Here is a 14,327-nt window from a genome sequence, read left to right as displayed (position 1 = left end):
ATCAGAAATGTCTGTCCGACCTTCTGACCATCAGACCTGTCTGTCCGAACGCTAACCATCCGACCGAGGACCAACCGACCGAGGACCTTCCGACTTGCCTATCCGACCGCTAACCAACCGACCTGATCATCCGACCGAGGACCAACTGACCAGACCAACCGACCGAGGACCTTCCAACCTGCCTATCCGACCGCTAACCAACCTACCTGACCATCCGACCAACCGACCTGACCAACCGACCTGAGCGCAAATTTTTCTCCTTTTCCACCCGACTTCGTGTCTAACTTTCTTTAAGATCCTGCTATCCTTATTATTATTATTATTATTATTATTATTATTATTATTATTATTATTTGTGCATAACAATTATCAAAGTTGAAATATCCTTGCTATTTTTGACATTTCAAAACTCATAAAGAGATGCAGGGTCACCCTTCTTATCTCAGTCTACCCGCCTGCGGACCAGCTGACTTGCCTATCCGACTGCAGACCACCATCAGACCTGTCTGTCCGACCGCTAACCATCCTACCGAGGACCAGCCGACCATACCAACCGACCGAGGACCTTCTGACCTGCATATCCGACCGCTAACCAACCGACCTGATCATCCGACCGAGGACCAACCGACCGAGGACCTTCCGACCTGAGCGCAAATTTTTCTCCTTTTCCACCCGACTTCGTGTCTAACTTCCTTTAAGATCCTGCTATCCTTATTTTTATTTTTATTATTATTATTTTTTGTACGTAACAATTATCAAAGTTGAAATATCCTTGCTATTTTTGACATTTCAAAACTCATAAAGAGATGGAGGGTCACCTTCTTATCTCAGTCTATCCGCCTGCGGACCAGCTGACTTGCCTATTCGATCGTAGACCAGCCGACCTACTTTATCCGACCGCAGACCATGAGACATGTTTGTCCGACCGCTAATCATCCGACCGAGGACCAACCGACAAAGGACCTTCCGAACTGCCTATCCCACCGCTAACCAACCGACCTGATCATCCGACCGAGGACCTTCCGACCTGCCTATCCGACCGCTAACCAACCCACCTGACCATCCGACCAACCCACCTGATCAACCGACTTAAGCACAAATTTTTCTCTTTTTTCACCCGACTTCATGTCTAACTTCCTTTAAGATCCTGCTATCCTTATTTTTATTATTATTTTTTTTTTGTGCGTAACAATTATCAGAGTTAAAATATCTTTGCTATTTTTGACATTTCAAAACTCATAAAGAGATGCAAGGTCACTCTTCTTATCTCAATCTATCCGTCTGCGGACCAGCTGACTTGCCTATCCGACCGCAGACTAGCCGACCTACTTTATCCGATCGCAGACCAGCCGACCTACTTTATCCGACCGCAGATCATCAGACCTGTCTGTCCGACCGCTAACAATCCGACCGAGGACCTTCCGACCTGCCTATCCCACCGCTAACCGACTGACCAGACCAACCGACCGAGGACCTTCCGACCTGCCTATCCGACCGCTAACCAACCCATCTGACCATCCGACCAACCAACCTGAGCGCAAATTTTTCTCCATTTCCACCCGACTTTGTATCTAACTTCCTTTAAGATCCTGCTATCCTTATTTTTATTATTATTATTATTATTTGTGCGTAACAATTATCAAAGTTGAAATATCTTTGCTATTTTTGACATTTCAAAACTAGAGATGCAGGGTCACCCTTCTTATCTCAATCTATCCGCCTGCGGACCAGCTGACTTGCCTATCCGACCGCAGACCAGCCGACCTACTTTATCCGACCGCAGACCATCAGACCTGTCTGTCCGACCTGCTGACCATCAGACCTGTCTGTCCGACCGCCAACCATCCAACCAGACCAACCAACCGAGGACCTTCCGACCTGTCTATCCCACCGCTAACCAACCGACCAAGGACCAACCGACCAGACCAACCGACCGAGGACCTTCCGACCTGCCTATCCGACAGCTAACCAACCCACCTGACCAACCGACCAGACCAACCGACCGAGGACCAACCGACCCGAGCGCAAATAATTCGATTGTATTTTTGTTTTACAGTTTATATTTCAAATAAATAATGTTTCACTACATTACATTATAGAATAGTCGCGCGGTATACCGCGCAAGAGTGTGTTCTAGTATATATATATAGATATGCCCAGGACACGCAGTTGTACGTAAGAATTATGTGCATGTATTGTCCTTTTTAAATTTTAATATTTATTTATTATTATGGTAAAATTATAATTTCATTTTATTTTTCATGATTTAAAAAAATAAAATAAAATAGTTGACTTATGGCTGTTTAGCCGTGCTATTAAAATATCTGTTATATTTTATATCGATATTTACTATTTTTTTTATAAATATTTAATAATGAGACATCAACACAATAAACAAAGTGATTTCTTAAACTATATGCATTTAAAAAAAAAAAAAAGACTACTATATTATATTGAACATTAGTGTTTGTTTGGGGATTGAATTTTAAATATACTATTCATCCTATTTTTTTCCTCTCAAAAAATCAAATCAAATACCTATTTTTTTTTTATATATATTATACTAAAAATCAATTTTACATTCAAAACATCGCATCAACACCTATTTATATCACATCATACAACTATTCAAATTCAAAATTTTTATTATTCAAATCCCAACTCAAAATCCCAAACCGCCAGACAAGCACAGTACAAAAGATTTGTTCACTTTTTTTTAAAATAAATATATTTTTATATTAGATATGAAAAATTCTATTGACAATATCAACAAATATATTAAATTTATTAATATTTTTAGTGAATAAAATGTATATATTATATGGTGTGTAATATGATTATATTATATTTTTTTAGTACTAATATTTATGAAAATTGGTAGTCCTTTATAAATACCAGGTGAACAAACCCAAAATCAAAATCAAATAATTTTAATCCTAGTTTGAAATTAATTTAAAATAAAATATTAATTTATATTTTTATTTAAATAATATTTTAATATAAATAAAAGAAAAAAAAATATTTGTTTGAAATCAGGGCCCTCTACTCGAATGGGCTTTATAATTTAGGAGATATTTCAAAAGCCCATATCCTTATAAGCCCAATATAGTAGTAATAATTAACGATTGGGGAATTTTTGAGGCATCTTAAGATGGGGCTTTTGGAAGACGAAAACTGGAGGTAAACCATTAATGGCCCTCTTTAGTTTACCCTGCAAATCCCCAAATTTGTGCCCTAATTTTCCCAGAAAAAATCATGCAATTCAAATGCCGATTTCATCTAATTGTTTGATTTCCAATGCTTGTAAAGGTGAAATATCGAGATTTACCATGTCAGGCACAACGATTAACCCGTTTATTCGGAAAGCTGAATGTCGCTCAAGTTTGGATTCTTCTGGTGCATCAGAAGGAGAAGGAGCACCTCCCAATGTTGTAATTTTCGTCAAAGGTACCGAATTCTCAGTTGTGTTATAACTGTATAAGATGTTTGTTTGTGATTTTCGATTATTATGGTAGCTAAGAAATGAGTGCTCCGGCAGGTTAACCCGCCGGGGGAAATAATTTCAGTTGTTCTGTTGATGATTGAAATGATGTTGAATAGTTTATTCAGCAAGAATTTAGGTGTTGATTATAACATAGTATGAAGAGTTTGTTTCGATTACGTAATTGGGAGAATGGAATGTGAATGCTTCAATAACGTAGCAATTATCTCAGTTTTCCTTTTACTCTGCCTGTACAAACATTAGTGTTTGTTTAGGGATGTTTTGGATTTAAATTTTTTGGAGTGAAGAATTAGAGGGTGTCAATTCATGCTTTCGGGCAGTGTTCATGTCGAGTTAAGCTAGGCTATAACAAAAGAATCTGCCTACCAACCAGGACACACGACATGAATTCTTTTGGATCAGGTTTAGGTTAGCCTGATTTTGTTAGGGTAAACTCATAACCGGAATGGATTCGATTAATCCGACACGAAATAGACTTGAAAATATAATAGGCCCAAAAATATGAAAAAAATTTGAAATTTCAAAAACATATTTTATTAAAACAATGAATAATTAAAAGTTACATACATAACAAAATGTAAGTTATCAAAAAAAAAATTACCAAGAAGAATACGGAGATCAGGGAGAAGATGACAATAGGCAAATGGAAATGAATAATAGGAGTTTTAGTTTATTTTCGACTACAAAACTTTCAATAACAATTATTTATTAATTTAATTTAATTCAAAATTAAGTAAAAAAATTATTAATTATTATTGTAAAATCAGGTCAATAATAGGTGGAGTTTGGTTATCGGGTTATCAGATGACTTGATTTTTATATTTGAAGTTATCAGGTCAACACGAAACCAAAACCTAAAACTTTTTAGGTCGAATAAGTTCATGTTTTTATGTCGTATTCAATTTTGACACCCTTATGAAAAATAGTGAAAACTCAAATGAGCAAAGCCTTGAATTTTCATCATGCAGGATTGGCTCAATCAACATCTGAAGGAGCACTGAAGGAGGCATTTTCACAATTTGGAGAAGTCTGTCGAGGTGCAATTCATTCTTCTGTTTTCTGTAAACAATCCTTTTTACAATCGTGATAAATAATCTGGGAAAGCTGAATGGCAGTAAAAATTATAAGCGATAAAAAGACGCAGCAGTCACTAGGATTTGCATATGTGTGGTTTACAAGAGAAGAGCATGCACGAGCTGTCGTGGATAAAATGAATGGAAATGTGAGCATCTCTATCTTGATTCAACTAAGTTTAATTAATCATTAGACTCGTCTTGAATTGGGAATTCTTTGTCTGTTTCCAGTTTTTTGAGGGTAGATTTATACGAGTGGAAATTGCAAAGCCTGGATCTTGCAAACCTCGTCCGAGGCCTAGACCTTATAAATTCTAGACAGCATACAGATTGTAGGCCAGAGGAAGATTCAGATGCCTACAAGTCAATGTGTCGGTACAAAATTAGATATTCAATGATGTTGAAATTCGTTTTTGCAGTCTCGAATGGTGCTTCTTTTGTGCCTGTCTAAAACTTTTACGTACGGTACAATCCCAGCCCTCATTTGTGCATTCTTTAAGTGTTGTTTCACAAGGGCAATACATGGATAGGTTTTTTGAGGTAATTATGCCTACTTGATTAGGCCAGTAAGTTTTCGATCCTTCTGTTATTAGCGACATCATCTCTGTATGTATTGGCAATTGGTTGTTAAAAATGTATATAGAATGGTTCGAATTCACTTGTGTTATTTTTCTGTTAATTTATTTGTGTTTGATTGATTGCATTTTTTTAAATCATTAATTTCTTGTTTAATATGCATAATACTCGTACAAAGAACTATGTTTATTCAATCTCCATAGTAGACTGCTCTAAATCAATCTATATCTATGGTGCACAAATCCAGGTAAAATAGCTCTGTATCCATTCTCGGTTAGTTAGTTATTGTATAGCTTTAAGAGGAGACGTCAACAGACTCTGAATTACGGCAGTGTACAATTTATAGAACATTTTTGACATCGAGGTTTACCCTACAATTGTTCTTAACTATGGCAGTGTCGCTGAGTTAGAGCCTATTAACTATTGTTCGATGCATGAAGATGCCAAGTTTCTATTATTATCAGTTATCGATACCAGATAAAAAAGAAGAAAAAGAAAAACTGTCTAAGCCAGATGGCCAGGGCCAGATTTAGGTATAAGGAAGCATGTGGTTAGCAATGAATTAGTTCGTAAATGCTCCTGCTAGAAAGGAATGTAGAGTACAATGGTAGTACTGTAGTACACCTATGGATTCTTAAGAAATGTAGGGTTTTTATTTTTCATTTTTAACCATTTCAAGCAATATAATAGCACTACTGTTGATTGATAATACATTTAAACAAAGCCTTTTACATAAGATGTTAGGGGAAGATACCAATCTCAAAAACCATAGAAATTACTGTTTATGTTTGCATGGAGTTGGCTGGCGTTTCTTTGTGCTTGACTTTCTTCCGGTATTGACATTTTCGCCACAGGTAATCAATTTGCATCATCATGTTAGTATCAATCTTGTTAGGCATCATATTCTGCTGCACAACAGGTCTTCTTCTGGTCTTCCCCCCCGCAGGAAATGCACTTTCTCATCCATAACGTATATCTTCAGCCTTACGGCTTTTGCTGACAGCTTCTCCGTGCTGCAAGTGACAGTCCCTTATCCCCTCTCATTCATTGACGCAAATCCCTTCCAGCTTCCACCGTATGAGAATTATTGAGCACTTCCAGACAATGTAAAGACGAGTGCGCTGCTCTTGGATGTATCGTGAGCACTTTCTCCATGACAAACACTTCTGCTCCTCAGTCAAGGCCATGGCAACAAACTAATACTTTCGATCAACCAGGTATCGACCCACTCGTGTATTATAGCTTTGCTGGAGAGGTACCAAATCTGATACGATATGTATTATGATCACCCCCCCCCCCCCCCCCCCACCTTCTCCCCCCTGATTTTTTATATCGAAAACTGCACTGGATTGCTTGTATTTGGTAGCTATGGTTTATGATTCAATATTCTGATTGGTGCAGGAATATTGGCTGGTATGAAATTGAAGCACAATACACACACAGACACGTATTTATCTATATCTATATCTATATATATATGTGTGCAGGTATGAATATTGGTGAACTGGTGCTGGCTTTTGTGGTGGTTAGCAAATCATGGGGTATGGTGCCAACTTGCAAAGGGTCCCATTTTGAATATGCAGGGACATCAGATTGTCTCCCTGCCAAACTCCATTGAAAGGGACTCATCTTCTTCTGGTAAACTTATTCTTATTCCTGTCTCGACTTTCATTTGCTCAAGCCCTGGATTTCAGATTGTGATTCTATTATTATCATCATCATCATCATCATGTGTGTGAATATTGTGAGTTATATATGTGTGTTGGTGACTTAAATTTGGTGTGCTGTCGGGGGACTGCATTCGCATTTATTGATGACTTCGAAATAATTCTTTTTTTAGATATGCCGGTTTATAATTATTGTAGCCTTCTTAACTATGGTTTCTTGAATGGAAATATTATTTAAATTCTTTTGAGTGAGAAAGTAGGAAGTCATTCAGTTTGAATTTGTTTTTTTTTTTTTTTTTCTTGCATTAGATGAGATGGGGAAAGGATTGGAATTTAGTTCAATTAGTGTTTTGTTTTGTTTGGCATTGAATTGAAGTGTTGAATGAGAGATGAAATTGTAGGGACCGTATGTACCCTCACAGTACAGAGTCACCACGTGCACACACCCTATCTTCTTCATCTCCCTCTCCCCATCTTCACTCTGTTTTGAGTTCAATACATCAATTTTCCAGATGTGGAATTTACTCTCTCTCTCTCTCTCTCTCTCTCTCTCTCTCTCTCTCTCTCTATATATATATATATATATACATGTGTGTGGATGACAATAATTGTGATTATTAAAATTAGAAGAGTGGACAATCTCATTTCATTATCTTTTGTTGCAGACACTATTCAATTTCAACTAATTTGAGGCCCAAGAGAGATCTGCATACTTTTGAGGCAAAAGGGTCCATTTTTCTTGGATAACAGCTAAGCTCTCTCTCTCCCTCTTTCTCTCTCTACAGTTTCTATATGTGATTGAGTTGAAGCAATTTAGATATGTTCTAGAGTGGTAGCAATTTGATGCTTGATGATATGATTTAAATAGCTATTAGATACTATACTTGAAAATAATAGTTTTCACAAATAGACATTTTGACGAAAACTGCGAGAATAAAATGTAAAATATAGATAGATAGACGTAGCGCTATAAGATTGATGGATGTGATGACAACAAGAGCAACGACAATGTATAGGTGAACTTGATTTTATACAAGGGATACGGGTAGAATTAACTAACTAACTATTGTGAGCTCGAGCGAAATTGATGGTTTCGACGCGGGATTTTATTGTTTATGGGGAAGAACTTACAAAAAAGGGTGATGGATATGTGTATGTGTAAATGTATAATCTTATCATGTAAACAAAACAATAAATGATCTGCTAAAAGCATTAGAATCAAAGATAAGATCTTGGTCACTACAATGTGATCAAAGTGGACCTATATTCTTCTATCCCTTTTTTTTTTAATTATTATTTTTTAGGTAGTATAATTTTGATAATATTTTGATTAGTTTGCTGTTATATTTTGTTTGGGATGATTTTATAAATTATATTGATAAGAGTAAAATAGGAAAATTTGAGAGTATAAAGTAAAGAAAGATGTAAATATTTTAGAATATCTTAAAATAAAAATAATACTACCAAATAAATGAGTCGGAAAGAGTATTATATATAATATATTAAGTGTAGAGCACAAAATCCAGCTAATAAAACACACAATTCATATACTATTGTTATTATTATTATTCATTCATCACTTCCAAGTCTGATTAATGAATAACACGTTGGGACAGTGCTGCTCCTTACTGTGGACAAGTATTGTTCGAAATAAATTATTCTCATTCAAAAATATTGATTTTTTTATTATAATTATATATTAATATTAGAATATTATTTAATTTTTACATAAATTGTACATACTATTATTTATATATATAATTAATTTATGTCAAGAATATTTTTTAAATTTAATGTAAAATTCAAATGACTCATTTGAATTTGGAATAGATGAAGTATAAATAATGATGAGATAAAATAATAATAATTTTTTTAATCAATAAATAAATATTTTTATTCATATTTAATTTTTTAAATTTTTTTTTAGAAATTTTTTTATATTGATTATAAATAAATAAAAATATTTTTTTATTTAATTATAGTATATAAAATTTAATTTTTCATGAAAGAATATTTATATTATATATTCTTTATTGACATATAATATTTAAAATATTTAAATATATAGTCTGATTATTTTAATCTCATTTGTTTTTGATAAGTTTGGTAAAATTTTGGTTTGAGTTTGATATTAAAATAATATTTGATGGAATGTTTTGTAAGAGAAAAAAATATATTATTTTCAAAAAATTCAGAGTCCAAATAATAAAATTTGAGTTAAAGAAACGTACTTAAACGCGTGAACGATTTAAGAATGGATATACATACTACAGTATATATTTATATATATTGCCCATTTGTCTCTTCTGATTTGCTTTTATATCCTTGAAAATGTATTCGGTATTGGGCCTTTATGGGGCTTATTTCTACTTTTATGTTGGGCCAAACACTTTTTTTGTTTCAATCGAAGCCCAAACCCAACAAATGAATAGATTATAGTTTTTTTTTTTTTTTTTTTTTTTTTTTTTTTTTTTTTTTTTTTTTAACTATCCATTAATTCTATCAACGTTACAAATTTATTTCAGTTCAATTTTTCTTCAGTCTCCAATCAAATGGTTTACTTTATTTGTTTGATATAATATTCTAAAAAAACATTATTAATAAACAAGTTTGAAAAAACACCTATAGAGCTCAAATCACTTGCCCAAAGAAACCATTCAAATTCAACGAATAGAAAATGTGAGAACAGTAAAAAAAAGAAGACGACAGAAAAATAAGAGTATGCAATAATAATAATAATAATGAAGTAAATATATTGAATAAAAACATAACATTTTTAAATATTAAATTTTGTGTTATTACCAAAATTAATAATCTATTAAATTTAAGGGGGAAAAAAAAGTAGAAATAACAACATTCTGAATTTAAAATTAGAAAAAAAAAAAAGAAAGTGAAATAAAATAAATCTCAAGTCCGTAGAAAAATAATAAATTAATTAACTACAGTGATTTTGAACTAATAATTTTTACATTGAATTCGCAACCCGATGCTAACGTGCGCAGTGTCCCTGTTGCGGCTGCACCGGGGCGCCCTGCTAATTTGCGCACCTCCCTCCCCAAAATCTCCGCCTGAAATACTCATCAGCCACCATGTTGATCTTCCATCTTCTCCACCATCATCTCCATGGCACACTCCTCCTCCGCTCTCAGAAAACCCGTCGCCGCCAAACCCCCATCGGCGAAAAGCCCTCCTCCTTGCCGGCACTCCCCGGCGGCGACGCTTGACATACTCATCTTCGTCCTCGTCCTCTTCTCGGGGGCTTTTCTGATCCTCTCCTATTTCTCTTACCTGTTCAAATCCCTAACCCTAATTCTGCCCCCTTTCTCAACAATCGTTTCCCAGCTTCATTACCACATGGTTTCAAACCCGCAGGCGGTGGTGATTTTCTTCGTGTGTTTGGTTGTCTTCTTCGTAACTTTTCTGGTTTCGATTGAGATCTGCTTCGGGCACAGATCGAGGAGGTGCGGGAGGAAAGCGTGCAGGGGGTTGAAGAAATCGTTGGAATTCGATTTGCAGTTGCAGGGGGAGGATATGCTTCGAATTGGGGATGGAAACAAGGCGGTGAGAGATGTGAATCAGTTGCCATGGAAAGGTGGGAGTGAGTTCAATCCTGATTACGATTGTCTCCGTATCGAATTAAGGAAGATGGCTCCACCTAATGGCCGCGCCGTACTGTTGTTTCGCGACAAATGTGGCTGCCCCGTCGCCAAGCTCGAAGGTTGGGGGCCTAAGCGCGGCCGCCGCCATAAGAAGTCAGTTTCCTTTTAGGGTTTTAAACTTTATTTATTTATTTATTTAGATCATACTTGATTGCAGACATTGCATCTTATCCTGCTTCCAAAATTCACTATGATTGCAAGTGTTCATCGATGATCAGTTGTTTTTTTAAGCTGTGATGTTGCTGGTTTATTGATTGGATTTTGATTTCCGTTTATAGTGATTTTGATATTTGAGTATGTGAAATTTGCTGTTGTTTTTGAGTTTTGATTTATGTTGGAAGCTAATGGATAGTTAGGCAATGCCGAACATTTGTTTATCTGATGCTCCATTGTAGTTGATGATATGAAGAAATTGCAGTCGTGGATTGATTATTGTATTGTGTGAAATTCGTTGTTATTTGAGTTTTGGTTTATATTGGAAGTTGATGAGTAGTTAGCTAATGTCGAAAATTGGTTCTGTTGATAATAAGAAGATATTGCAGTCGTGTGCATTCGGATTTTCTTTGTTTGTTGAGGTGGGGATTGGTTATCGGCTTTAGCTCTGATTCTCAACATTGATTCTTGAATTGAGTGAAATCTGCTGTTCTTTTGAGTTTTGGTTTATATTGGAAGTTAATGAATAGTTAGACAATGTCGAAAATTGGTTATCTGATCTCCGATGTAGTTGATAATATGAAGAAATCGCAATCATGGGCATTGGGGATTTTTTTGTTTGATCTGATTATTGGCTTTATTTTATTGCCAAAGTGTCTCTCCGATTCTCAGCATTGATTATTGAATTGAGTGAGCTGTTTACGTATTCGGCTGAGGGATTTTTAGTTTTACAGAAAAATTTTGTCATTTGAGGATAATTTGGTAGCACTTAATATGGATTAGAGTTTAATTCATGTCGATTCTAGTACATGCATGATTGAAAATTTTGAAATGTCTGTTAGGCTGTGTTTGTCTGGGGGTTTGGATTTTGAGTTGGGATTTGAATGATAAAAAATTATGAATTGTAATAGTTGTATGATGTGATATAAATAGGTGTTATGTGATGTGATGTTTTGAATGTAAAATTAATTTTTAGTATAATATAAAAAATAAAATATAAGTGTATGATTTGATTTTTTTTTTGGAAATTTTTTTTATGAATAGTAGTATTTTGCCAAAATCCGGTTGGTACCTTTCACTTCATGTATTTACTGCGTTTGAAGCTCAATTTGTATGTATCTGTCGGCGTCGTATAATTTAAATCTAACTAAATCAACTGTTGCCGCTGATCTTCCATTCCCCCCTTCATTTCATGTTTTTGTATTCCTGCTCGTTCAATTTGGCATTACTTTGCTTGTCTATTTCCATTTGTTAAAATCTAATTCTTTTGATCTTCGCCTTTCAATTTCTTTTAGGAGTATGGCTCTCATCAGCGGAGGAGGAGATCATCCCTGACCTTGCGCCCGCCCCTCACCTGCTATTGGTTTTTCTGGTTTTACTATATATTTGTATCAGTAGGGAAGCTTCCTTTCGAACTTTACTGATTCATCACCATAATAGAATGTAGTCTTGACGGAACATATAATACATTATATACAAAATTTGATGACAGTAAATACATGAATTAACTAAGCCGTCGAAACTTCCTAAACTTCGCATCTTCATCTGTATTTCATGACTCTGTGTTATGCTTCCAGTTGTGGGGTTTTTACTTATCTTTCTATATTGCTCGACAGGTGAATATAGACATTCGATTTATTACATTTTACAGCTTCACATCCATTTTTAGGTTTTTTTTGTCTTGAAGCAATCCAGGGTCGTTAAAATGTGATCAGCAGCCATCTTATCGTATTGCTGAAGGTGAGAGATAATGTGTTGCCTTGAAACTTTTAAGAATCGAACAGCAGGCAAAGTTGAAAAAATGGGGTGGGGGGGTTCGGCTCCTATGTCTGTGGGCCTGATGATTCCAAGCATCCTGCCATTTTAGTCGCAGATGTTCATGGTATGAACTTCAACTATTTCTTCTTGGTTCGACAAAGTTTCTATCTTTCTGTTGCACTGCAACAATTAATCTCCAAATCTGGTCCGGTACTTAATGTGTTTGAATTTATGAAGAAATCGAAGGATGATTTTGTTTGGTGCACTTGTTTATGGAGTCGAATTTGATTGATCCAATATTTGTTTCGATCGTGCAAGATCAAAAACCTATTATTGGTGGAAAGTTGAGATCCTTAGTTGAATAAACTCAAATCGAAACCCTAGATTGTCTGATTGTTGTACAGAGGGTTCTGTTTTACTATCGAACATAGTGAATTGTATTTGGATTGTTTTGTTCTTGAATTCCCGACGGGCTATGTGAAGTGGCTGTGATTCGTGGACGTTTTTGTGATGTTCTGTTCGTCAATGTAGGTTACAATTCCTGATTTTGATTCTTCAAGTTTCGTTCTATGCCCTGAATTTTACATTCTGGTGCCGGATTTCTTCCATGGAAGCGCGTACCGATCATGGAATGGCTAAAACGTCACACCCGGTAAGCAATCCGTTTATCCATTGCAAGTTTAATCCTTATTCCGACTCTATCTTGTCCATGATCAACGAAATGATTAGCCATTACTATATTCCCGGGATCATACTATACGGCATTCGATTAACTTTGCAGGATCCTGGATTTGAAATCGAAAAATTTTCATGTCTGTTGTAACATCATCGTATTTTGTTTCAGCTTAGGTGGTCGCGGAACATCTTGGTTATTATCCGCATTGAGCGTGCTGCTGAAATCTCGATCGACACTTTCCGTCAGCGGCGACGGCTCCGGCAGCAATACTTGGAGCTGAGATCGACGAGTGGTCTCCGCCGACATGCTAAACCTGAGGTAACACTTTGCTGAGGACGACGAGTTCTGTAATTCTTTCCTTCGATTTTCTTGAAACACTCCGATGTCAATTCCGGCGCCTGTAGGTCGACGGCGGCAGTGTGAAGATATACAAGGAGGACGACGACGATGGCCACAAGGAAATGGTGGATTGGTTTCTAAAGTTCGTTGGATACTAAGACCACCATCTTCATCAAAGAAATTCGTTCTGAGTTTTACTTCCACATCACTTTATATATAGTTTTTTACTCTATTTGTGCTATTTAAATATATAGATTTAATTATTTTTAAAATAAAATTTTATATATTTCTGAGAAAACAAGAAAGAGAACCAACTGGGAATAAGGGAAAAAGAAGAAAGGGTTTGTTTCTTTATTTTCCAAATCAATCTTGAGGTTTCAATTATTTAAATTATGCGTTTTTTAAAAAAAAAAAAAATTATTTTTCCTCTCATAAAATATTTTATCGCACATTATTTTAATATCAACTTCAAATTAACATTTTTTTTTTTCAAATTCATCAAAAGAAATATATATAGGGTGTGTTTGTTTGGAAGATTTAATTGGATTTATAATCAAATTAAACACTTAATTTTTATTTTTTATATTATAATAAAAATTAATTTTACATTCATGTATTATAATATTGGCATCCACAGGAGGTAATGCATAGCGATTAAATTATTTCAATAAATTAAAGAACATAACTGTCAAAATATTAGTCATATAAAAGACTTTAATTGCTTGCATTTAATTTAAATTTTGAATCATGCGTTTATACTTGTAATTCAATTTATTATTTTCCTTCCATTATATATGCAGTAAAACTTTAAAATGCTTGCTACATTCGTATGCATGCATGCACGTTTTTCATTTATTTTGGATTAATTATTTGGTTCAACAATATCTTAAATTCTTGGACTTTGGATTTTACAAAAAAAAAAAA

General features: G+C 35.0%; 2 protein-coding genes across 3 annotated transcripts; both read left to right on the top strand.

The window, feature by feature from the left end:
* Nucleotides 1-3,166: 3,166 nt before the first annotated feature.
* Nucleotides 3,167-5,242, top strand: LOC127249289 (organelle RRM domain-containing protein 1, chloroplastic). The gene is made up of 4 exons (XM_051272027.1): nt 3,167-3,447; nt 4,471-4,539; nt 4,618-4,724; nt 4,807-5,242. Exons 1-4 carry the CDS (start codon nt 3,192-3,194, stop codon nt 4,891-4,893), a joined length of 519 nt encoding a protein of 172 aa, XP_051127984.1. The 5' UTR covers nt 3,167-3,191; the 3' UTR covers nt 4,894-5,242.
* Nucleotides 5,243-9,771: 4,529 nt separating this feature from the next.
* LOC127249382 (uncharacterized protein At5g19025-like) lies at nt 9,772-13,733 on the top strand. Of its 2 annotated transcripts, none has more exons than XM_051272149.1 (5): nt 9,772-10,570; nt 11,926-12,370; nt 12,920-13,040; nt 13,233-13,382; nt 13,469-13,733. In XM_051272149.1, exons 1-2 carry the CDS (start codon nt 9,942-9,944, stop codon nt 11,963-11,965), a joined length of 669 nt encoding a protein of 222 aa, XP_051128106.1. In that variant the 5' UTR covers nt 9,772-9,941; the 3' UTR covers nt 11,966-12,370; nt 12,920-13,040; nt 13,233-13,382; nt 13,469-13,733. The 2 variants fall into 2 exon arrangements, with proteins under 2 accessions (XP_051128106.1, XP_051128105.1); XM_051272148.1 differs by having other exon boundaries at nt 11,926-12,512.
* The last annotated feature ends 594 nt before the right edge of the window (nt 13,734-14,327 follow it).

The sequence above is a fragment of the Andrographis paniculata genome, unplaced genomic scaffold (assembly GCF_009805555.1).
Source record: "Andrographis paniculata isolate CXL003 unplaced genomic scaffold, ASM980555v1 Contig35END, whole genome shotgun sequence".
Classification (NCBI taxonomy): domain Eukaryota; kingdom Viridiplantae; phylum Streptophyta; class Magnoliopsida; order Lamiales; family Acanthaceae; genus Andrographis; species Andrographis paniculata.
Note: the sequence above shows the minus strand (reverse complement) of the source record. Positions and strands in the feature narration are given on the sequence as shown.

Excerpts from the sequence above, each read along its gene's own strand:
- LOC127249382 (XM_051272149.1), top strand. The coding sequence starts at position 9,942 with ATGGCACACTCCTCCTCCGCTCTCAGAAAACCCGTCGCCGCCAAACCC. Across the intron at positions 10,571-11,925 it reads CGCGGCCGCCGCCATAAGAA|GAGTATGGCTCTCATCAGCG; the intron begins GTCAGTTTCCTT and ends AATTTCTTTTAG.
- LOC127249289 (XM_051272027.1), top strand. The coding sequence starts at position 3,192 with ATGGCCCTCTTTAGTTTACCCTGCAAATCCCCAAATTTGTGCCCTAAT. Across the intron at positions 3,448-4,470 it reads TGTTGTAATTTTCGTCAAAG|GATTGGCTCAATCAACATCT; the intron begins GTACCGAATTCT and ends TTCATCATGCAG. Across the intron at positions 4,540-4,617 it reads ATTTGGAGAAGTCTGTCGAG|TAAAAATTATAAGCGATAAA; the intron begins GTGCAATTCATT and ends GCTGAATGGCAG.